The following is a 25,815-nucleotide window of genomic DNA, read 5'->3' as shown; positions in this document are numbered from 1 at the left end:
CACAGAAAGACTAACTAATGGCAACAAAATGTTACAGTTCCACTATTAACTATTATTATCTCATATGCTTTCTCTCTTTTCAGGCCCCACCTCTGCTGACAGTTCCAACCCAACGTCACAAAAGCAGACAGCTGAAACCCATCTGCCGTTTTACCAGTGCAAGTTCTGTGTCCGTTACTTCAGATCAAAGTCATTCTTAAGAAACCACACCAAAAAAGTGCACAATGTCGTCGAGGACGATCCGGATGCAAGTATCTCCTCGCAGACAGTCAAGCAGCCCAGCTACACCGTCGTAATGCACAACGACCATTCAAAAGTGTATTCCTGTCAGTATTGCACGTACAAGTCTCCGCGCAGAGCAAGGATAATGAAACACCAACTAATGTATCACAGCAAGGTTTCCTCAGAGAGCGCTGGAGATCCCTCCGAATACGCTGAGACTGCAGAGGAATCTCAGATCAGTGGACTCATGAAGGGAACATTTGCCTGTGAATGGTGTGACTATCAGACTGACCAGAAGGACAGCTGGACGAATCACGTGGTGAAGGAGCACAGCGACAAGGTCAAGATAGTTTCCTGCATTGCAGAGCTGGAAGGGGAGACGAGTGCAAACTCCCCCAAGCCTGATTCTCCCTCCTCTTCCCATAGCCCATCTAGATCAAAGATGAGCTTTGCTGATGTTAGTGGGAAGAAGGACGAGGAGGCGGGAGAAAAAACACCAGATAACACAACAGAGAAGTCAGCCCCAGAGATCCCATCCTTTCAGTACGCTCAGATTAGCGCAGCGACACCTAACAGCACAGGTTCTTCTATTTTGTCCAAGAGGTTTGCTTCAGCCGATGCTCCCAACAGCATTAGAGACATGGACGCCAACCTACTCAATGAAGACGACTCCAGGAGCAGCTTAGAGGATGATGATGATGAAGAGCTGGGCGACATAGATGATCCCAGCTATACTGGAACCCTGTCAGCAGACGCAAAGCAGCTTCTAACTGATGAGGATAACAAACTGCTGGAGACTAAAGGAATACCTTTCAGAAAGTACATGAACCGTTTCCAGTGTCCGTTCTGCTCCTTCCTCACCATGCACAGGCGGAGCATCTCCCGCCACATTGAGAACATTCACCTTTCTGGCAAAACCACAGTGTACAAATGTGATGAATGCCCGTTCATTTGCACCAGTCCTCTTAAACTAGGCACGCACAAACAGAGCCACAATTCCTCAGATTTAGAGACCATGGACCTAACGAATGACAGTCCAGAACCTCAGAGTGAAAACACAGAAGAGCCAGTGAATGGGGGTAATGTAAGCTCCAAAGTCAATGGAAAAAAGACAACCAGCACACCCAACGACCAGCAGAACCCTCATCGCTGCACGCTCTGCAGCTTTTCCACCACCACTCTGAAAGGCCTGAGGGTTCACCAGCAGCATAAGCATTCCTACTGTGATGACCTAGATCCCTCTGCCTTTGAAAGCCAGCTGACTGACCAGCCAGACTCCGAAGTGGACGCTTCTCCAATCTTTCTACAAAAAACCCAGACCTCCATTTTAGGGCTTGCCACCAAAAAGCCCCTTGTGACAGGGAAAAGAGCCAGGAAGTCCATTAATGACTTGCCTTTGGACTTGTCCTCAGTCAAAAAGCGAACTAGAATTGATGAAATTGCAAGTAACCTTCAAAGTAAGATAAGCCAAAGCCAGCAGGACATGATCATAAATCTGGATGACATGGATGATGAAGATGCAGGAGAAAATCATGCCAGTGGTGATAAAGAGGGGAGAGACCATGACGGCCAAAACCCAATCTTTGCCTACAACACGCAGATAATCTCTCACGAGGGAGGCAGAATAGGGAAAAGAAAAAGTAACCCCAAGTCCAAACCTAGAAACATTCCTATATCTCTGACTCTCTCAGATGATAGTGAAAACATCTCTGTGGATCCCAGCGACAGCACTGTCCAGGAGAACACTGAGTTTTCAGAAGACACCGGAATTGCACGTTTCTACTGTAAACACTGTGATTACCACAACAAGTCAGCTCGTAGCGTCAGCACCCATTACCAGAGGATGCACCCGTACATCAAGTTCAGCTTTAAGTACATCCTGGACCCTGAAGACCAGAGTGCGGTCTTCCGCTGCTTAGAGTGCTACATTGAATACACAAATTACAATGATCTACACCAACACTATATGGATCACCACCCTGAAGCAAGCAATGTGCTCAATTTCAACCAACCACACCTGTTGTACCTGTGCCGCTTTTGTTCCTATACGAGCCCCAACGTCAGGAGCCTGATGCCCCATTACCAAAGAATGCACCCCACTGTGAAGATCAACAATGCCATGATCTTCTCCAGCTATATAGTGGAGCAGCCCCACAAAGCAGGTGAATCCCAAACTCTGAGGGAAATATTAAACTCTGGCCCCAAGTCTTTTAACTCGGCCTCGTCCACGCCCAGATCCTCCACCAGCCCAGTGCTGAAAACCGTCTCCAAGACCCCAGAAGCCAGCGCTGAAGCAGCAGACCCTCTTAAAGAAGCCGTGGGTAACGTTGTCGTCTACGATTGTGACGTGTGTTCCTTTGCTAGTCCCAACATGCACTCCGTTTTGGTACACTACCAGAAGAAACACCCAGAGCAAAAAGCGTCTTATTTCCGTATACAGAAAACAATGAAGGTCATGTCAGTGGATCAGTCGCAGCCTGTAGCCAACTCTTCGTTCAACCTCAGCATGTCCACGCCCCCCAAGCAATCAAGTGCAGCACTGTATGGAAGCGATGAAGAAATGTACTACTGTAAACACTGTGTTTACAGCAACAGATCTGTTGTTGGTGTGTTGGTCCATTATCAGAAAAGACATCCAGAAGTAAAAGTGACCGCAAAATACATCAAACATGGCGCCCCCACCCCTGGTTTAATGAAACTAATGGATGAATTGCAAATTGCAACTCCCAAACAGTTTTTGAAGCAGTTTCAAAATAACGGCCATGACGGCTCTAACAATTCAAGCCCCAAACCAGGAAGTGGTGATAAAGCTGAGGATGAGCTGTTCTTCTGTCAGCAGTGTGATTATGGCAACCGTACTGTAAAAGGAGTGCTCATTCATTACCAGAAGAAGCACAGGGAAACCAAGGCCAACGCTGACCTCGTACGTCGTCACACCGCGGTCGTCCGGAGTCAGCGGGAGCGTGCGCAGATGGTCCAATCAGGTAGCGTCTCCTCTGCCATGGCCCCAGCCCCCCCTGACCCTGAAAATGCCGCGGCCCTGCGTTCCCTCAAGTGCAGACACTGTACCTACACATCCCCGTACGTCTACGCCATAAAGAAGCATCTGAAGAAAGAGCACCCCACTGTGAAGGCCACAGCCATGACCATTTTACACTGGGCTTACCAAGATGGCATCCTGGAGGCTGGCTACCACTGTGAATGGTGCATTTACTCCCACGCTGAACCCCAGGGTCTGCTGCTCCATTACCAAAGACGCCATCCTGAGCACAATGTCGATTACACGTACATGGCTAGCAAGCTATGGGCTGGGCCGGAAACCACCCAACAACAAGGAGGCAATATGGAAACCAAACATTACAAATGCAGAGACTGCGCCTTTGAGGCCTGTTCAATATGGGACATCACCAGTCACTATCAGGCTGTCCACCCCTGGGCCGTCAAAGGGGACGAATCAGTGCTTTTGGACATCATCAAAGGGAACGGCTCAGTTGAAAAGATCCACCAGCAGGTCGCCAAAGAACATGCTGCTTTCAACTGCCAGCCTGTTGAAGATGAAGGAGCACTGGTCATCGCCACTCCACCTCAAGAAAACAACCCCCATCCTTCCCACCCACGTCTTTCCATCTCTAACAATCCCTACCAGTGTACTGTATGTCTGTCAGAGTACAACAGTCTCCATGGCCTCCTCACTCACTATGGGAAGAAGCACCCAGGCATGAAAGTAAAAGCTGCAGATTTTGCACAGGAGGCAGACATCAACCCCAGTTCTGTGTATAAATGTCGTCACTGTCCTTATGTAAACTCTCGCATCCATGGTGTCCTCACTCACTATCAGAAAAGACACCCGTTAGTGAAAGTCACTGCAGAAGACTTTGCAGATGACATAGAACACATCAATGACATAACTGAAGGAGATGACAAGTGCAAAACTCAAAGGCAGGGCTACGGAGCATACAGATGCAAAATGTGCCCGTACACACATGGGACACTGGAGAAACTCAAAATCCATTATGAGAAGTATCACAATCAGTCAGCCTCTGAAATGTTCTCTCCCTCTCTGACTAATTTCTCTTCCGGTAAAGACACAGAGCCAGTAGCTGAATGCAGTGCTAGTAATCTATCAAGTGCAGCAAAAGTCCAGGAGGTCAGTGAATTGGACCTTGCCCTCTCCCAGTTACCCATCAATAAGGTAGAAAAACATGCTGTGTTCAAGTGTCAGCTCTGCAAATACTTCTGCTCCACAAGGAAAGGCATCGCTCGCCACTACCGCATCAAGCACAACAACGTCCGTGCTCAGCCAGAGGGCAAAAACAATGTCTTCAAATGTGCTCTGTGTTCATACACAAATCCTATACGCAAAGGCCTGGCAGCACACTACCAGAAGCGACATGATATCGATGCCTATTACACCCATTGTCTGGCTGCTTCCAAGACTATGACTGAAAAGCCTCCCAAAGTGGTGGCCCCCGTTGTATCAGAGGGAGACAATTCAGAAATGAGTGAAGACCTGCGTCTGGCTGTGGAGAGACGGAAGTGTTCCCTCTGCGCCTTCCAGGCCTTCAGCAGGAAGAGCATTGTCTCCCATTACATTAAACGCCATCCAGGTGTCTTCCCCAAGAAGCAGCATGCTAGCAAGCTTGGTCGCTACTTTACCGTTATCTATGCCAAAGAACCAGAGAGTGCGATGGCAGAGGAGGAGAAGGAAGTGCTGGAGGTTCCGCTTGAACCCGAGCAGGACAGAGAGGGTGAATGGCTGCCATTCAAGTGTCTAAAATGCTTCCGGTTGTCCTTCAGCACGGGCGAGCTGCTGTCTATGCACTACAACGACCACCACAGCAACGACTTGAAGAGGGACTTCATGGTGTCACCTGGTCCTGGGGACGAGGACTCCGAGTTGTACCAGTGTTCTCACTGTGAGCTGAAGTTCCTGGCTCTTCCACTTCTGGCCCGACATCTACTGAATCACAACGAGGAGTTTCAGAAGAGGGCCATGAGGCAGGAGAGGAGGAAGCAGCTTCTCAGCAAACAGAAAGCCACAGAACTACCTGAAACCAAACTGGACAAGGTGGGTGAAGATGCAAGCCTCTCTAAATCTGTAAATTACAGACCGGCATAAGCCACAAGCCAACATACTGCAGGTGTTCCTTATCTTGCAGAGGTCAAAGGTCATCCTCCATATCTGAGAGTTAAATAACTTTATAACTTAATAATCACACATTCATTGCAGATGTACTGTACCCTAAATAGTCCAGTTCTGCCAAAACTGAAGTGACAAAATAATTAAAGTGATAATAATGTATTTCGATTGGCCTCCTCACTGTCACCAGGAGTATATAACAGTGCATGATAATGAGGTGTGATAATTAGATTCATAATTAGTTCATTAGAAATTCCATTGATCTCATTTAGAGTACAGTGGGATCCAAAAGACTGAGACCACTTTCCCATTTCAGGTGAATGTGAGATTTGAGAACAGGGGCAGTGTCATGGAGATGAGGTCAATCTTATAGATATAGCAGTGTTTGAGCTTGCCTTTAAAATGTTGTATAACATCATTTCATCATCTTTCTTTAAAACAACAACATCATCACAAACTGCTCTCAGATACAAATTAAAAACTATTTGTAACTGTGACTGAACCAGGTTCTTTTTGCATTTGTCCTTTCTGAACAGGAAAGTACTGTAAATAAAACCCCCATAGGATTCAGGTGTAACTTCTGCGTTGAGGTGCACCCCACCCTCCGAGCTATCTGCAACCACCTGAGGAAGCACGTCCAGTATGGAGAGGTCAAAGAGGGACACGTCAAGGTAAATGGAGTTGGATTTAGCCTCACATTTCTAACGTGTTGTATTTCCTGCAGTAAGTCTTCAATATTTTCATATTAACTGTCCACATTTAAATGTTAAAGATATTAATGTGGAAGATATTAATGGAAATGTCTGTAAAATATATTACAGAAATGATAGTAGGAGTAATAATAGATATTTAAGGAAATACTTTTTTTTTTTTTTTGCTTTCTTGCTGAGAGTTAGAAGAGAGGCTTGACATCACTTCCATATGTCCAGTGTTAGTTAAATATGGAGCTTCAGTTAGCTTAATCTATCTACTGGAAGCAGGCAAAGTAGTGCAGATTTTATTACCATCAGACAGAGCCAAGCTAGCTGTTCCTCTCCATTTCCACTCCTTATGTTAAGCAAAGCTGCACAGCTGCTGGCTTCATATTTAGCATACAGACATCAAGAGTTGTGTCTCTGGTCTCATCTTATGCTCAACAAGAAAGCCAATAAGCTTCTAAAACATCAACCTAGATTGTGTATCAAGTCAACCTCTTCAGAGATCATCCAAATGTACAGTATGCATTAATTGCCCTCACTTCAACATTAACAACACTTGAAAGAGCCACTCTGTCTGTCCCGAGAGCTTCTGTCTTACTCCCATCCTCCTTGCTCTGCAGCGATCTCTTTTACTGGACTCTGGTGCTCTGTTTCCCATTTTGTTTATTACTGACATAGGCTTCTGGGTAGACAGTCTGTCAGCTTCCCCCAGAGAAAACAAGCAACGCTGTCCCATTGCAGTGGATGAGTGTAAGAGGTGGAGGGGAGGGGGGGGGTGGTAGGAGGACAGAGTGGTGAGCCATAACTTTTAGGGCAGCGGCGGGTAACCATTCCAACATTAGTATTCCACTGAGGCTGCCAGTGAGGGGAACAGGCCTAAGGATCCATCGCTTCACCAAAATGGAGAGGCCTGGTTCCTCCGTCAGACACTCAGTCTGTCTCTTATGTATTTAAGATGAGATGGTTTGGGGCCACTGAGAGTGAAGACTCACTGAGCTCACTGTGGCGACTGAGATCTGCCAACAAAAAGGGAACACTTCTTGTTTCTCCTGCAACTTTCACTCTTAGGAATGAAAGGTTGTTCTGTGTAGCCAACAGGCACGAAACCCTGGTTTAACTGTAAGCATTGGCTGGCCTGCAGCGCAACGACCATGTCTATGTACAACATCTCCACCAGATGGAGCAGACCGTATGTTTTACACATCGCAGAGGATAAAAATAAACGTGGCTTTTTATAGCATCACGAATACTGTTTCAGCTCTAGAGCTGCAACGGTTTCTGATAGAGTTGGATGAAGAACAGGCTGACAGTGCAGTCACGGCAGACTGGATGGCAAGGTTGGGCCTGTGGATGCCACATCTTATTTATGGCTGCATGAAGTGCAGGGTCAGGTCCTTCCACAGAAAGAATGAGCTTCCTTGAGGCAATAAAAAAGTCACGGTGATTGTCTGTCTACTTGTGACGACTGCAGAAACAAGTCTGCACTCCGGCAGATGAAGGAAGTAGAAACTGAAGGTGGAGTTTTGTTTTACTTGTCAAATGATAAGCGAATATGTAAGGCATCCTGTATAAGCTCCGTACCTGGGATGTCTCCTCTCATTGTCATGTCAGTGATTTACTATCACTGTTATGTCTAGTAGTCAAAACAAGTTTAATAGGCGCTCGCACTAAATGCTTTTGGTTTTATATTAAGATTTATGGTTGTTCTTAAGACTTCTGTGGTTGACAGATAAATAAAAAGATGAGGAATGATATGTAACAAAGCTTCTTGCCAGATTCGAGAGGTTGCACTCAGATTTTCCTGTCACCTTTCATTTGTATAGAGCAATCAACTCAATATCATGTATTGCATGTCCATAAATACCGGCGGTGGACTGCAGAGTCTCAGGTCAGGGTTGGAGTCAGCTGCTGGCTGAGCTTATACGATTAAGGCTCATCTGTACTGGACTTGAATCGCCGACATTTCTCACTTTTTACCATCCACTCTTGGACCAGATAAAGTTTTATCTTACACCCGTACAGGCTCACATCACAGCGTGAAGCATTTTGGCCAAATGTTTTTAGTTTTTCAGACTAACATAAGGCTGATCAGCCACAGTCCCTCATAAATACACAAAGAGTGAGTAAGAGGAAGACAATGTGAGAGTTGTAACTAAAATATAACTGAAAACTACAGTGGACAGAAGCATAGCTCTTAGACAGATGCTTAATTGTTGCTTATGCATTGTTAATATCGCACATATAATGCAGTAGGGAGAGTTAGAGGTGCCAGACTCTGAGTGATACTTTATTGTGCAGCTTAGTTTGCCACCTGGTCCTAGTATCTAGATAAATCATTGTTATTGGTGTATTGTGTGTCACATAATGAAAACAAAAACCACATGCATCAGACCACTGAACATCTGAGGCTTCTGCTCTTTGTTTTTCAGCAGGAAGTCAGCGAGGTCCCGCTGACCTTGCCCTCGGAGAGCCTAACCAACGGCGACCTGCAGGGGGATGAAGCGGCCGAAGCCGAGGGCCCGTCCTTGGTTTCCACGGCTTCCAGTGGCGCCGATGTTGCCGCGGAGACGGTCGGCCCAGAAACGGACGCCGTCGTCGAAGGAAGCGCGGCGGCCCTCGTGGCCGTGGTGTCGGAGGGCGAGCTGAAGCAGCGGTTGGCGGCGGGGGGCCACCCGTGTGCCCAGTGCGACAGAGTCTTCATGTCCATGCAGGGGCTGAGGTCCCACGAGAGGAGCCACTCAGCCATGGCGCTGTTCAGCAGAGAGGACAAATACAGCTGCCAGTACTGCCAGTTCGTCTCACCCTTCAGGCACAAGTAAGTAGAGACAAACCCAGTCTGTGATTGACACTTCCTCTGCAGTAGTGTGGCGATTTACTGTATACGGATTGGACTAAGCAACTAAGCCAAAATTAACACATATTTACCAGAATGTCATTATCTACCTCTTTTGATTGAACATTGATTGATCTGATATGGCGGCATTAGTAAGAGCAGTTTGATACTCCAACTTCAAATGCAACTGGTGCATCTTTTTCTGATGCACCCAAACAAACTTGAAATGTTTTAACAGAGAAGTTGTGAATAATTGTTGCCCGTGGCGCAAGTAGCTCTCCCCTGTTGCTTTTCATCTCTCAGCTCACTGTGACTGCTCCTTGTTCTATTATTCCCGCTGATGGGAAAAAGAAAAATCAGACCCAAATCCCCCTTGTCTTGTTTTGTGGGAACAATTTTCATTAGCGATAGTGATCAGCGCAAACTTCTGGGTAAAAGCCCATTGTGTATTTCTTGTCGTTTCTCCACAATAAAAAAAAAAAGCCACCCTGTGTTTTGCCAGTTGAGTATTATATCGGAAATATTTGGGTTGCATCAGCATTAGCATACAGCTCTGTTACATACATCAAGTCCTGAATCCCTTGAAGGCAATTTAAAAGCGTAGGAGTGATGATTTCCTCCACAAACAATGAAATCTTCTAGAAAATGACATAAACACAGAGTGTATGCCTTAAATAGCTACTCAAACTATGATTAATGTTTGATTATAACTTTCAAGGCTCATGATGTGCCTGTTCCTGCTATATTTACATCAGCCATTAAAGCCTAGTAGGAGAACAAAGCCAAGAATTGACAGAGTCACTATATGTAGCCATGTCAGAAGTGTATTTTAAAGCCTCACCCTTGTATACCTTACAGGTCTCAGACCAGCTGTTCTCCAAATCAGCAGGATGTTAAACTCATTCTGTGCCTAGCACAGTTTTACACCATGATCTGTTTACCCTGTCACATTCCCTGTTGAATCCTCCATCTTTAAGAGTTGCTGCCTCTGAGGAGACAGAGCGAGACAAACATTAGGAGTCAGACAGACATTTTTGGTGGCGTGATTTGTTTTATCCATCACAGACAAGCGGTGATCGAAAGGGAAAGGAGAGAGTCCTCATCACCTCTGAGCTCCCAGGTGTAATACCTCTGTACTGTATGTGCCCTGACCCAGAAAGAAGCCGCATTCCCATGCCACCTAGGAGGCTGGCATTAAAAACACAGCCACCGTCCCCACAGGCACTCACACACTCATTCCCACCAGGGGATTGTGGGTAGATGAGTTCACCCCACGGCTCCTTGTTCTGTAGTCATTGGAAAATGTGCGGCTGTTGTTTGTGAGGTAAACAGAATCGAGTGCTTCAGATGCAGCTGAAAACCCTGCTGTTGAAATCATCAAAGTGGATGCAGTAGAGTAGTGCTCTGTCTCTTTCTTTCCTGTACCCTATTCTTATCACTTTCTCTCTTTATCTGCTATCCTTTTGTCCTCATTTCATTTTTTTTCTCTTCTTTTATCCTCTTATCTCATGTCCTCTCCTCCCCTTCTGTTTTTTTTATTTTAATATTTTGTGTCATCACTAGCCTGGACAGACATGTGCAGTCTCACCACGGGCACCACAAGCCCTTCAAGTGCAAGCTCTGCCCCTTTAAATCTGCCTACGTGAGTCGCTTGAAGAGCCACCTGCATAAGGCACACACAGGTAAACACACAATCACACACTCACACACACACACACACACACATACATTAAACCACATCTTACAGCTGTATCCATGACTAACAAGGTATTCCCGGGCCAGAATAGCAGTCTCGTGTTTGTCATCCTCCACATAACGACGCTGTGCTTGATTTATCTCATCCAGCATAAAGCAACCAGTGGATTAGCTTGAGGAGCAGCTTCGCCATTCACTGAGTACATTAGACACACCTAATTAAACACATGCAAAAGGAGTCAAAATTGGTTCCCGATTTAAGCACAAACAAGCCCAGATGAATATATTGTTAATATTGTTTATTTGGGAATATGATGGAGAAATCCTCATTGTGCTAAAAAGGTGAAGGCATACAGGTGTCTTTGCTTTGATGTGATTCTCCACCTGTGATCGCTTTTGTTTTTTGAGCGAGCCAGACGGCAACATTGATCCAAAGACATAAGCATTCAAGAAATGCAAAAAGAGAAGAAGAAGAAGAAAAAACCACCTGAACAATCAATACACACAGAAAAAGAAACAATCGTAGAACTGGCAAACTTGAAAGGCCAATTTTCAAACGGCATGAGTGCTCTCAACTGTCTGATTGGAGCGAACGAGAAGCAGCAGTAAGAGTTAACAACTGCTGTGGATAATTGAGACAAACCAATTTTGAGTTGTGATTACATTTAGAAAGTGGAGTTTTGTGATTATGTCGACTTTTATTCTTAGTTGGAAAATATATACATTAAAACCCCCACATCCACCCGTAACCCTAACCCCCAAGTCCACCAAGCTAAAGAAACATTTGTGTTGATGGATCCACACCCAGGTCCTGCCTCATTCCACACTACATCCTCCTACCAGAGGCCGCTCAATAAGGAAGCAGCTTCCTTATTAAAACAGCTTCTGGTAACAACATGCTACAGTCAGATCAGATTTGGTAGTAATGGCTTCACTCCTCAGGGTACCGCTTGCATTAAGCAAATATATTCAGCAGAAACAGGAAGCGAGATGCTGTAAATCCCCCCTGGGTGAATTCAAAAGTCTACCAAAGCTTTTGCCAGAAACATGCACAGTAGCCAAAACAGAATAAGTACAGTCATAAACCACAGCAGCATAAATCATAATGAAATACTGTTCTTTGTTTTCACCTCTTACCCAAAACTCTTGGTCTTTGTGTCAAGTAAAGTCTGACTGAGAAATAGCAAAAAACAGCTAATAAAAACAAAAGCAGGTTCACACTGCAGTAGTTTTTTGTCAGATAATAATACCAAATCTTCTTTGTATAGTCATTTCCAAATTGCCTGAAAAGAAGGTTAAAGGTACATGAATGTGGATCAGACTTAATATGTTTGTTAATGATTTTGTGTTTGTGTGTATTACCTCAAGACGTTTCTGTTTGAATTTTGATGAAACTTTGATAAACGACGCAGCTCAACATTTTTCGCTATCGAAATTACACTAATTAGTCCGAGGGGAGCGCTAAGTGAACGCAAGGTGACATATTTGTTTCAGCGTGGCTCAGAGGGGAATAGTTTTGTTTGTCGTGGAGGATGTGTTTATTATTACCATGTGGTTTTCTTCAGTATCAGCGATTTATAGTCCTCATCTAATATTCCTTTTGTACAAATAAACTTGTCAAGGTGTTGACTTGTGATTATTTTTCGTCCTGCAGGTGAGCAACACACGTACAAGTGCTTGTCGTGCCCGTTCTCCTCCATGACCATCAGCCAGCTGAAGGAGCACTCTCTGAGAGACCACGGTGAGGCCCTGACCCTCCCCAAACTCCGGGCTGCTACCCAGGCTGCTCATGCCACCCTCAGGCCCTCCCGGCTGACCAGTGACACAGAGCAGACTCCCTTGGCCTCAGATGGTATGAGATCATGTGTAATGTAATTCTAATGGATATAACGTCATATGATACTTGTCAGGCCAGATTCTTTTGGAAAATCTCAATTGAGCGTCCACTGTAACGCAGAGACATGATGGACATGTTTGTCAATGCAGCCCGACTTCCTGGGGATATTATCCATAAATGAGCTTTGAAATGACTCCAGACGTTGCTCAGGAATCATCACATTCTTCAGTAATACATGAGTCCAGTAATAACTGCCTGTACAGCTATGGGTACACTGCAAACAGGAACTGCCAGTAGCTAATTCAACAAACTGTTAATGCTGCCAGTTTCTCAAATTTTAAACAAACAAATGATCAACAAAAAAAAAGAAAGAAAAATCAGGGCTGAGGATAAGGTCATAGCAAAGTTTTACTTCCTGTTTACATCTCCAAACATCAGCGTCAACAAGTCTGTGTCTAACCCACAGTATCTGAGAAAAAGGCCGTGTGCGCAGATTGTAGAAGTTGTATGAGAAGTCAGGAGAGTTGGCTGCGTTACCCTTCTTTTTATGTTGTCCCACACTACTTTTCTTTGCAGAGTATATTCAATTAAAGAAGCACCTTCACTGTAGGTTGGCGCGGCAGCTACCTCCCTTGATGCCATGCCATGTCTGAGGTGTTTTTAGTGTCCGTGCAGCCGCTGCTGTAGCTCGCAGACTGTTCTTGGCAGCAGCTGTTACCTTGCTGCTGGAGCTGTGGAATCTTCCCTGGAGCTGAAGCAGGGCAGCATTCCTCAATGCACCAACCACCACTGTCAGCTGTGCCCCACCAAGACAAATGAAGCATTGAGAAAGAACAGAGCTGACATACTGAATGTCTCACTACTGTGCCAAAGTAGCTACCTTCACTTGAATGTCTAAAATTCTGCTGTTTCCAGCGGAATGGAGGGGTTCATGCTTTTATTTTGGAAGTGGAATGTCTTTTAGAATTTGATTGCTTCTCATTTAGCAGAGACTGTTACTTAAACTTCTTAAAAATGGCTTGAACTTAGCTGCAGTTTGTCCTAACATCTCCACCTGCACCTGCCTGTGCAAAACTATGAAAATTCTTTAAAATCCAACCTCATCTGTAAAATATTTCTCCTCCTCCTCCCACTCCTCTGTCTTCTTCAATTCCTTGCACAAGTAATCTACCTGTCATTTATGCAGTGTGCTGTAATAGACAGTTTTGGCCTTTAATCCATTCAAGAAGACACACCACCACCTGACTACAAAATTTGTTCTCCATCCAGTATCTCATATCCATACATCTCCACAATGCAGAGAGGATATTAAAAGCATGAGCCAACTGTGGCATTGTTTGATTCATATGAATTCCTCTGGCTCTGAGAAATTGGATCTTGAGCATTTTATAAAGAAAAAGTTAAAAAGTAAAGTTCCCCCACCACCACCACCACCACCTCCATGCTTCCTCATACTCTGAGTGCTGAATGAGGCATTTTTCACATGAATAGATATTCTATTAGTGTCACTGTGGTTTATTTATTGATGTGTCGGAGGCTCAAAGTAGGACGAGAAGATGAGCTCGCTCACTGTAGGCTCATGAGAAAGGGGATGAGGAGGGAAAATGGTTGGGGACGAATGATGACAGTCACAGTTGTTAGGAACAGTTGGTGAGAGCGCAACTCAGTTTCTGGATGGTCGGCTCCACTGATGTCTGCTGTTAGCTTTTTCTTTTCTTTTTTTAATAAAAAATTAAAAACACAGATTTATCCTTTTGAAGAAATAATCAGACTTCTCTCACAAAAAGAACCAACTTGGAGAAAATATATAAAGTAGGTTAAACCGCACCCTGCTGCGCAAAAAGAAACTGCGTTGGTGCGGCATGAATCTCAGATGTTCAGTGGCCATTTTGAGATGAAAACTAGCTCCCAGGTCCTCTTTATATTAGCATCCTTTTATTCATTCATTCATGATCTGGTTTGATTGGTTCCTGCCTGTCTATGTTAGAAAATAATCATGAAAGAGAAATATACTAGTACAGTAATATAAATTCTCAGTAGTTTGCTTTGTGTTATATGCTAATTATGTCATCACTGTCATCATTATGTGACCTGCAGACCAGATGTGGTAGATGTGCACACATTATTTACTTCATAAAAAACACTAGTACACAAATATAAATATAGTCCATAAGAAGTAAAGCTCTCCTTTCAAAGTTTATATCTTACAGAAAAAACACATGAACTTCACATGTGTTTCACATGTGCTCTACATGGTAACACATGTGGAAAACATGTTACCACATGTGGAAAATGGGTTCACATGGGAATTCACATGTGATTCACATAAAATTGGGCCAAAACCACTTGTTTCCCATGTGCAAATAACATGATTCCCATGTGCAAAACACACATGTGATTTCACATGTGAAGTTCATGTGGTTTTTCTGTAAGCACAGATGTTTATTAGCTAAATGTAATGAGAACTGATGCATAATTAAACATTTTATATAAAATCAGGTTCTGTCTTTTCAAATTTTTATTTCATTTAAATAAAACTTTGATATTAAGTGGGGAATATGTGAAGCTCTGTGTAATAAGGTTTTCTTTATGTCTCCATCCCTCTGTCAGATCCATCGTACCTGGAGCCGGCTGATGTTCGTCAGCAGCTCAGTCATTACCAGCTGGCGTCCCGCAGTCAAATGTCTTCCGCCTCGACGCCTGGTGGCTCGACAGTGCCAGACAATCGACCAGAAGGCGTCCTCACCTGTGAGTTCTGCGAGTTCAGCTCTGGCTACATGCAGAGCCTCCGTCGCCACTACAGGGACCGTCACGGTGGCAAGAAGCTCTTCAAGTGCAAAGACTGTTCCTTCTTCACCTGCTACAAGTGAGTAGACTTCAGCTTAACGGAGAGAAATAACACAATCAATGAAATCTAGTATGCTTTGCTACATGCCGTGGTCAATATGTTGAAGTCCACTTATTCCTCTATCTGCCTGTAAATCTGTTCCAGGAATAACTTCACCATGCATGTGGAGGCGGGACACAACAACAATGCACCTGAGGACCTCCCTAAAGACCTGCGCTGCCCTCTCTGCCTCTACCACACCAAACACAAGAGCAATATGATTGACCACATTGTCCTGCACCGAGGTACATGGAAAGTCTTTCTTTTAAAGGAATAGTTCAACATTTAGGGAATTAAGCTCATCTGATAGCTGAGGGTGAGATGATTATGCCTGACACAGTAGCGATGGTTACCGTAGCTTAGCACAGACTCCAGGAAGTTGCTGCACCCCTCCAAAACAAGAGCATGGCCTCATAAAAATGCAACTTGTAATTTTTTTAGGCAGGCGTATTACCTGCGGACAGACCCAGACAAGCTATCCCCACCAAGTTCTCAATCTTTAAGGAAGCTAAACTATTGGGCAAAACAGTGAATAATGTTGAAAACTGAAACCGTAATTCACCACAAATGTGACAACCGCATAACCTTTCTGTTGGCAGTTGTACCATATTTTGCAATGATGGTTGGTTAAATTTGAGATGTAAGACATTTCTACAGGACTTAGTCAAATATAAATGAATAGCTGAGACTGAACAGACATTGTTTCGTGATATGCAGCTTGTTGTCCATCATAAGAACTATTAGTGTGACACTAGCAGGTAAAAACAATATGCACAAAGGGAAATTTTAGCTCCCAGGTTAGATTTTAAATAGTTTTGTTTACAGTGTATGAGAACATTCATAAGAACCGAAACTTACAAAAAACAAAACCTGAAACCAATGAGTTGATGAGAGTTGTTTGGGTAGTTTTTATATCACAGTGCCTTCAGTTACCTAGAAGTGTGTTTGTGTTGAAACTGAGAAAATGACAAAACCACCGAAAGGTAACAGCCACTGTGATTACACTTTTCTGTGTGCTGTGTGTGTGTGTGTGTGTGTGTGTGTGGGGACAAATGTTATTTGATATCTCTCCTGTGCCCCCACATCTCCCCTTCTGTTTCCACCTCCACCTTCACTTCTTTTCCCCTCCTCCGACCTAATAATCCACATCACTCTCTCCTCTCCTCTTCCTTACACCAGAGGAACGAGTAGCTCCGCTGGAGGTAAGCCGCTCCAAGCTGTCACGCCACCTTCAGGGCCTCGTGTTTCGTTGCCACAAATGCACCTTCACATGCTCGAGTGACCAGGCCCTGCAGCTGCACCTGCAGAAGCACGCTGAGATCAAGCCTTACCAGTGCCAGCTCTGCTATTATGACAGCAGTCGACGGAATCAGCTAGAGGAACATCTTCGCCTGGAGCACAAGGTCTGTTAGAGTCGAGACAAAATACTACTTTTCTGTGACTAAATTTTAAATGATATATAATAAATTGTTTGGTTATGGTGATTATAAAGAGAGGCCACATTTTGCAGCTGAAAGACATTTCTGGTTTTTCACCATCACAGTCAGAGAACGTGGTTTTCTGGTAATCGTCAATCTGCATAATGTCTGTAGCATGACTTACATCCGTTACACTCATAAAGTCAATCAGGGGTATGAAAGTATGTAAATGTTCTAATGTTTTAAATTTGGCTCACAAAGTTTTTTTTTATAGTCAAATATCTTATGTCTTCTGCAAGTGAAGCCTCTCTATACAAGCTAATGAATATAAAATGAAAGTCTAGACTGTCTTTGACGTATACTGTAGGGAGACAGAAATAGCAGACAAATGGGTACTTATAACAATAGGATGAGATGAGTAGGTGCATAGATATATCCGACAGCTCAAGCTTCTGTATACTGAAACCACATCCAGGAGAGGAAAGATTTCATCTCTTGGATGCTTCAATGGGGATAATTCATGAGATGATGTGAGAAGGCAGATGGTATTTTAGGAGTTTACAGTACATTAAACTTTAAAGGGCACCCGGTTATCATTTTTCATTCATTACATGACGAGATCCCTGATTTTACACAAAGCATGCTGGGATGTCCAGCCCACCTGTTACTTTCAAGAGGTTACAGATGATGGATGAACGGATAATTATTATATTAACATGTCCACCCGCGTCTATACATCCACAATAATACTCAAGTTGTTTTAGTTCCTGTGTGGCCAGAATATGACATATGTGGATCGTGGGTAAAGAGACCAACCCTGCAGTTGTCAAGAGGGAGGAACTTGATATTTCTGGAAATTAGGAAGGATCTGATATAGGTCGGAGGAGGGACCAAGCATGTCAGGCACAGTGAGGTGGAGAGCTCAGTGAAATACACAGTGAATGTCTAATTCTTAATCAGGTAAACGCAGAGAGGATTTATAATTATGTATTTATTATTTGTATTATTTATGAATGCAGTTTTAATTGTGTCCCTAAGCACAGTTAAGCACCCTCCTCATTCATGTCATCATTTGGTGAGAAAGGGTCAAGATGTTAGTGGAGGAAGCAAAGAGGGTAGCCTGTAGATATTTCTGATCTGCCTGCAGTCTGACCACTGGATTCAAGAAGCTAAGCCATAATTTAAAAGCTGTGACTCATTAGTCATCAGCTTCACAGAGCAACCATTTAGCACTTCTCTATCTGACAGAGTCGTAGGTTTTAATCGCTCATCAGGCAGTAAATTCATTTTTATTTTCTTGCTGTCTGAATACTATAAACGTATGCTGCAGTGTTGGAAAAGCTTGAATATCTGTTGTGGACCTGGGTGTATCTGTTGTTGAAAAGGAGGAGAGATGCAGCTCATCCACAGCAGACTAGAGGGACAGGCACTGCTGGGAAGTGGATCGCAGGCTCCAGCTCTGAGTCTTTAGGGAGGACGGGAGGAGGGAATTACTCGGAGGGAGTGCCATAATTTACTGTACAACAAGTTGCATAAGCAATGAGATGAGGAAGAGCTGTTATCAAGGCATCCATCTTTGTTAAAATGACTTATATCTCAGATCCTCTTTAGTTCAGTCCTCACCTGTATTACACAGTGTACAATACACACAGACTCGCAGTGTTTTATTCTGTCAAATTAGATCTTACTAATGGGAACAACGAAAACATGAGCATATGACTGTCGACTGATACTACTGGCCTTCACCTTCAAAGGCTTCTTATTTCAGTTGATTTAGGACTTTAGTGAAAAATAAATTGCAGCCAGGATCTTTTATTGCAGTGGCTTTGCCTCAGAACATAAAGTTACTGATGAAAAATTGTCTTCTGAGAAAAACATTAACTTGTTTTTACTAGGTCTTTAATATTGAGTCAAGGCGGGTTATAAATTTGTGTCACTATTAATGAACATAGATCCAAGGAACATGGATAATGTACAGGAGTATAGGAAGAACCAGACAACCAGGGACAAAAATGTTGGTGATTATTGAGCTTCTTTGGGAAATGTTATATAGAAAAATGGTGAATAACAAGAACAATCAACCTAAAATCTATCTTTTCTTTCCTGTGTGTCTCAAAGCAAATTGACAAATGTGCAATGTTTCTGCTCAGGTTATCCGCAACTTTGAGCTGATGGGCCGAGTCAACTTGGACCAGCTGGAGATGATAAAGGAGCACGGGAGCAGCGCAGAGGAGGAGGAGGAGCGAGAAATGATGGAGATGGTAGTAGATGGAAAAGTACCTACAGAGGAGGAGGAGGAGGAAGAGGAGGAGGAGGATGACGATGGCATGGAACTTATAGAAAACATAGGTAACGAACATAGGGAGGTGGACGACGAAGAGATGGCGGACGACATCAAAGAGGAAGAGGAAGACGAGGAGGAGGACGAGGAGGAGGAAGAAGAGGAGGAAGTTAAGGCCGTGGAGGAAGAGAAGCCAGCCCTACAAGGTAAACAGACGATGGTCAATGAAATCTCTACATAAAGTTCATATCTAGTGATAAACAAAGTAACACCCCATTAATTCAACTGAGAAAGAGGAAGAGTAAAAGAAAAAAACACTCTCACATGAACAATTGCTGAAAGAACATACATAAAGTAGTCTACTTCACACCTGGTTTGTCAAGTCAAAAATACATCCAAGCGCTATCTAACGCTGTATATGAGCTCATCTCACCTCTGCCTTCCTCACAACCCCACTGAGATCACATTGTCATGTATCTGCTGAAAAGCCGTTTAATATCGTGTTGTCAGTTATTTTATATCAAAATTGCGATCTGTGTAAAAAATAAAATAAAAACATCCTCCTGTGTCTCATACTGTATGAGACCAAATAAATGTGCTCATAAGTAAGAAGACAATTACACCTCCTGAGTAATATTTATTTTGGAAGCCCCATTACATACATACGTCTTAATGTGTTTTAGCTGTCCTTCAGGAGCACTGTTTGTCTTCCAGAATAACCAGAGTCTCATTGTTATTCTTTTTTTAAATTAAATTCTTCAAGGCTGCAAGTCACTGAAACTTGACTGGTGTTAGTTGCTCTATAAAAGGAAAAAGTAGAGCTAACACAAGCTAACGCTAATGACGACGCAACATTTATTTCTGATACATTTAGTAGTTTCACCTGATGATTGGTGGAAAATTAAATATGTAATAGGCCCACTGTTGGATCACTGTAACAATGATGAAATGAATAATTTCCCAGATTGGGATCAATAAAGTATATCTATCTATCTATCTATCTATCTATCTATCTATCTATCTATCTATCTATCTATCTATCTATCTATCTATCTATCTATCTATCTATCTATCTATCTATCTATCTATCTATCTAAACTTAAATAGGTAATGTTTCTGTTCAACTTTAGTTACAAATAGGAAATAAACACCATAGTATGAGACTAACCAATCACTTTAACTCTGTTTCCCAGAGGTCCTTGCATCTCCTACCAGCAGCAGCAGCAGCAACTCTGGGCCGAGCGCTGTCGAGAAGCGTCTTCCTTGCGAGTTCTGTGGCCGCTGCTTCACCAACAGCCTCGAGTGGGAACGACATGTCCTTCGGCATGGCATGTTAGTATTTTTTTTACTTTTTCTCTTCTTCTCCCTCCCTCCCTCCCTTCCTCTCTCTCTCTCTCTCTCTATTTGTTGAATTGCCATGAAGATTGGCACAGACATTCATAGTTCCCCCCTCAGGATGAAATGTAATAACTTTGATGATCCTCAGTCTTTTCATCTTGCACATCATCATGTCAAGTATTTTTTTTGTTGTTGAATTTTTTGTCCAGTAGTTTGAATTACAGTACAGCCTTTTACTGCGAAAACAAAACACAAATGTTCGGCTTACTTTTCTACTCGGGGTCAGCTCAGCTCTATTTAATGCTTAGTACCAATTAGCCAATGTCTTATTGTTGTTAACATATTCTGGTTTTATACTTATTTTTGCTTCTTCCCGTATCTTCAGGACCGTTAACAACAGTCGAGTGGAAACCAGCACCACTGCTGCAATAGAGGCCTCAGCTTCTTCTTCCACTGGCTCCTCTGTCCTCATGGACACGGGACTGGACCTGTCCAGCACCAGACAAGAGGAAGGGAACCCTGCTGATCTGACACTGAGAAGTCAGTCAAGCCAGTATATGGAGGACAAAGAAACGCTCAACACCAAAAAGGATCAACACTTTGGTTGAACAGATCGTGGCCTCTTGGTAACATTGGGTAGGATCAGCACTGAGTTGGCTCTTAAAACACAACGTCAAAGGAAACAAAAAGAATGAAATGGAAAAAAGTGACTTCCTATGAGTTGGCACATTATTAGATTTTAGGTGTTACATATATAAGTATTAGGTTGTGCTGCATAAAATGGCTGAGCTCTTTACGTGAGCGGTCCCCTAGGACAGATCTTAATATATTGGTAACCAATAGTGAACAGAACTCTTTATTGCTGACATTCTGGTCAAATCTACAGTGAAAGATCCCACCTAGATAAAAAAAGTAAGCTATTTATAAAGAACTTTGTCCAAAATGATGAACTAAATTTAGCATTTTATTATTTGAAGCACCTTTTACTCCCCAACCTCCACAATCCCCTGCTCTCCCCCAAAGCAGGGGCACTGTAAATTTACCAAGAAGAATCAAAACAAGATATAAAAGCATTTACAACCGTGGCCCACTGTAGAGCTACCTTCTCTTGTTTCTTGTTGAAGTTTGAGCCTTTTTTCATCCTAGCCTTGTGTTAAATGTGTAGAGGTTTTCCTTGAGGAAGAGTCGCACCTTATCTATTATAGCTAAATCACCAATCATCTTTTATTCATTCGTAGAAATTACTGACAATTTCCCCCCAATGTTTGTAGCAAATTGCTATATCTTAGGTCCCTTAATATTATACTGCGTATAAGCCTTCAGCCTGTGGCACCGTTTTCATTTTCACTGTACTATTTTATTGTCCAGTAATTTCATTGATAAAATCATAGAAACAATGGTAATACGTTTAATGTCTTTTTCCCTGTAGGTTATCATGTTGTCTGTGATCCAGGTCCAGGAGATTTGTAACATGAATTATCCGTTAAGGGTTAGCCTGGAACATAGCAACAGGTTTGTGGCGTCTTGACCAAGACACACCAATTACACTTGTCTCTTCAGTGGAAAATGTGTGACGAGATGAGCCAGAGTCCAGCTCTGTGCACATACTTTTAATTACAGATGTAGCGTGCACCTCTGGATGTTGTCTGATTCACTGGATTATTACGCTGTGCACCGGATCAGACCACACCACATACAGCCAAAGTGCTGACCACTACGGCAGATGTATTGATGCCAGCGTGTAAGTGCCTTATAATGCAGTTCCTCTAATGGCCACTGTATGGCTTTAATTGTTTTGTTTAAAAAAAAAAAAGTCAAATTGTTTTTGAGTAACTAGGAAAATTCCAAACCTCTCTCACAAAATATAAAGTCAGGACGTACTCAACATCTGTTCTCACTCTTCCTAATGTGTGCCTTAGTGGCAATTTGAGTCCTTATTTAGCTAAAATCAGATTAGATTAAAATTCGACTCAGCTTTATTGTAATAACAAAATATGCTTAAGCGTCTATCAAGTACAGAGCAAAGAGGATGTTGAGGCTTGAAGCTTTGGTTTGAACCAGATTTCGAGAAAATACATATGTTTTCCTATCAGTGGTAAATGCTTTAAGTTATTTACCAGGGGTTTGAGATCTCGTCTGAGATTTCTGCTGCCACCATGATCCAGTGGAAATAAAGGGAATTTCATTCGTTACACTCACAGCATTGGGATGTTAGAGCGGTTTTCATTGGAACTGTTTTCTACCAAATAAATAGTCCTTATGAAACCTGTTGAGAACGTGTTCTACTCCATTATCTGGAGTAAAGGAGGGGACACTGTTTAGGGGAAAAATGCTGCTAGTGTGTATATGTGTGTGTTTTGTCTATTTTTTTGCTGATGTTGTTGTTTTTTTCCCGATGATGTGAGCACCACAAATGAAATTCCATGCAAAGATGGGTATATTTAAAGCCATGATTGCCAGGTGTCTTGGCCTTTTACAGCCAGCCCTCATGATTACCTCAGCTCCATCCAAGTTCCTCCACAGAGGCCATATTTGGATGTTCAGGCTCCAAATCACAGACAGGCTGGCACATGGTGCAACTCAAAATTCAGGCTTCAATATGTCTCTTAATGTAAGGCTGATGCCTCAGACTTGGCTATGGTCCAGTTTTGACATGAAGGGATCCACTGAAAAGACAAGTGTTAATTAGGTCAAAAAGCCATACAACCATTTGTGTCTACATAGAGTTTTATGTGCCACCGGAACTGTATGTTGAAGATTGACTTTACAAAGGTGTCGAATCCCCCCCAAACCAAGACCCCTTTAAATTCTCCCCCTGTATTGACACAACTGTCCTAGCCTGCATTTGTGTGCTTCTTTTTAGATAAAGTTGTCGTGTTATTGTTGATATTGACAAAAGGCAGAGATTGTATTTGCTGGAATTTGCTGCTTGAATGCCCTAAAGCCTTATAAAGAAGTGAATAGCAATTAAGTCAAATTTATGTCCCCCAAAAAATCCAATAAGGAGCATTTAAACAGTCGGAAATATTATGACTGGTAACCACAATTAAAAATTTGTCGAGGAACACAGTTAATCGAATTGTGTTCTTGGTACCAAAATATTTACCAAGCCTGCTGTGTTTGCTGCTGTGATTGTCTTTCCTGAGCATTGAACCTTTGATTGAAATGGGAAATCTGGGTTTGGACCATAGAATTTTAGAATTTGAGTTCTATTGGTGGAACCCAGGTAAACTACATGTTTGCAGCCATGTATAGAAAACAAAACTACTCGTTAAGTGTTTGAACTGTGGTGTTTCAGAAAGGATACTTTAACCCTTTTTTCCTTTAGGTGTTCTTATTTTTAAAAAATAAAAAAAATAAATCTAAAGATGATAGATTACCCTTCGGGGCTTTTTGAGTCCCCAATCCAACATTATTACGCTGTTGTACAATGTCTGGTTACGATGAAAAATATCTCCTTTTTTTGTACTGTGATGGGAATGAGCAGATAGGAAGAGCAGTGTGGTTGTACAATATTTAAACACATGAAGGAAAACGATGCCGTTCTCTCATAATTAATGGTCAGGACTTTTATTTTGAAGAAGAAAAACATGGGAAAGTAAGGAGGCAAGGAAAAAAAATAGCTTCTTTGGGAGCATTTCCTCAAACTGCTCGGTGTCTTTCTGGGCTTGGCCACCAGCTGGGTTACAGTATAACCTGTAGGTCCCTCTGAGATCTAGCTCGCACATGTCTAATCCAACAATCTGACACTCCGGTATCTTCTATCCATGGCCAGTAGGGGCATCAGCTCGCCTGCCCTTAGTCTACCCAGTCGACAATGTATCGTGGGACTGTAGCAGCCCCTCTGCTCCTCAGTCCTTGTAATACTTTAAAAAACCAGTTGAGTTGGTGCTGAATCGCAAAGCCCTTTTTTCTGCTTTACAGGACCAGCTTGTAGCTTTTTGAAAGTAAAAACTGTTTTAAAACTGTTGTTGTAGTAATAAGCTTTGTAAGGCAGCTTATTACCCAGTTTGATAGCCCAGTGTAAACCAGATGATGAATTGGGACAACCTGGGTAATAAAGCTGTCAACCCAAAACTATTTGTTGTTCTGTGATCATTTGAATAGAAAATGACTATGAATCCCTCACTGTGTGCAGTCTATAGACTGTAATATTCCCAGTTTACCCAAAGTTAAACCCCTGCTGACAACACACTGGATACTTGTATATATGTTTAGTTTGTTTCCGATGCATTTCTCTTTTCAGACTGTTGTCTCCATAGTTTGACACTAGAATCTCTCCTTCTTGCCTTTCTTCCCATATAAATCTGATTACCTGATGGTGGGTTGTGATGTTGCCTAGAATGATTGTTTACAATTTTATTCCATTTATCTCTGGATATTCTGTAAATATTGTAATTCATTGTCTTTTTTTAACTTGATAATAAAGTTATCAGATAACGGTTGATTGTCTTTCTCTCCTCTCTGTCATGGCATAAAAATGTAATTATGCCTCTGAAATGTGGCTTTTCCTCGCTTGACACTCGGATGTTATAAGATAGGACTGAGCTAGAGTATGTCATAATTTAAATTTAAAATTGTGCGAACATGATGTATTTTTTTAATATATCTCCTGCATACTTGATGCTCTTGATATCGCGCATATCACTTCCTTAGGTGTAATATATAACTTCCGCTGCCCTCTAAATCAGTGAATTATGCATATCAGTGCAGATGTCAAAGTATTAAAATTCCCTGATAAGTAAGCTCGCTGAATAGCAAATCGAGAATAATGTGTAAGTTAAGTGTTTGAAGGGCAAAGGGACAAGTAAGGAATATACAAGTGCTACAGTTAAACAAGTGGTGTTTTTCTAATCCAATCACCTTTGATCTAATCATAAAGACACAATCAAGACTGATCAAATGGTGAGTACTTATGCCATTTACAGTTTACTGTATAATGGGTATTAGAAGACACCACTATTTTGTATTGGGCAACTGTTAAGAGCTGAAACTCATCTGAGGGCTCCTGAAAAGCCCCTAAGGAAGTGACCAGAGACAGGAAAAAATACCTGTCTTTAACCTCTGGAGCCAGCCTTATCATCCTCTGATAACATTCTTCTCTTACATACAGTATGTGGACAAAAATGCTAATTTGAGAGTGACAGTCTTGAGTAGGCCTGCAGGAAGCACCAGATATTTTTAACCACAGCTTGCAGCATGGCTCTATAGGGAGGACTGCAGGACTTATTTCACATAATTTGGGGGATTGTCATGAAATTTGGGACGGACGTTCATGGTGTCCAAATGATGTATCCTAATGACTTTGGTGATTTAATGATGTTCCCAGCTGTGCCACTACAAGGTTCCTGTGTATGAAGTGTGAAGTGTCCAAAGTCTATTGGACTGCAGTGAATTGCTGTTTCGCCTCTTGCAGGATTTAAAGTAACAACTTTGGTGGTCTGAGTAGTGCTAATTAGCAAATAT

At 42.6% G+C, this 25,815-nt stretch overlaps 1 protein-coding gene across 4 annotated transcripts in view; it reads left to right on the top strand.

Moving 5' to 3' along the window:
* znf462 (zinc finger protein 462) overlaps positions 1-24,794 on the top strand; it is a 48,200-nt gene extending 23,406 nt beyond the window's left edge. For all 4 annotated transcript variants that reach the window (XM_083983514.1, XM_083983517.1, XM_083983515.1 and 1 more), the window contains exons 3-13: positions 84-5,290; positions 5,899-6,033; positions 8,490-8,875; positions 10,457-10,575; positions 12,243-12,440; positions 15,036-15,291; positions 15,418-15,557; positions 16,492-16,715; positions 18,881-19,217; positions 20,205-20,343; positions 20,735-24,794. In XM_083983514.1, coding sequence (XP_083839640.1) covers positions 84-5,290; positions 5,899-6,033; positions 8,490-8,875; positions 10,457-10,575; positions 12,243-12,440; positions 15,036-15,291; positions 15,418-15,557; positions 16,492-16,715; positions 18,881-19,217; positions 20,205-20,343; positions 20,735-20,957 — 7,364 coding nt within the window. In that variant the 3' untranslated portion in view covers positions 20,958-24,794. The remainder of the gene's footprint in view (positions 1-83; positions 5,291-5,898; positions 6,034-8,489; positions 8,876-10,456; positions 10,576-12,242; positions 12,441-15,035; positions 15,292-15,417; positions 15,558-16,491; positions 16,716-18,880; positions 19,218-20,204; positions 20,344-20,734) is intronic.
* The last annotated feature ends 1,021 nt before the right edge of the window (positions 24,795-25,815 follow it).

Source organism: Trachurus trachurus, assembly GCF_905171665.1.
Source record: "Trachurus trachurus genome assembly, chromosome: 12".
Taxonomy (NCBI): Eukaryota; Metazoa; Chordata; class Actinopteri; order Carangiformes; family Carangidae; genus Trachurus; species Trachurus trachurus.
This window is presented reverse-complemented; position numbering and strand designations above follow the sequence as displayed.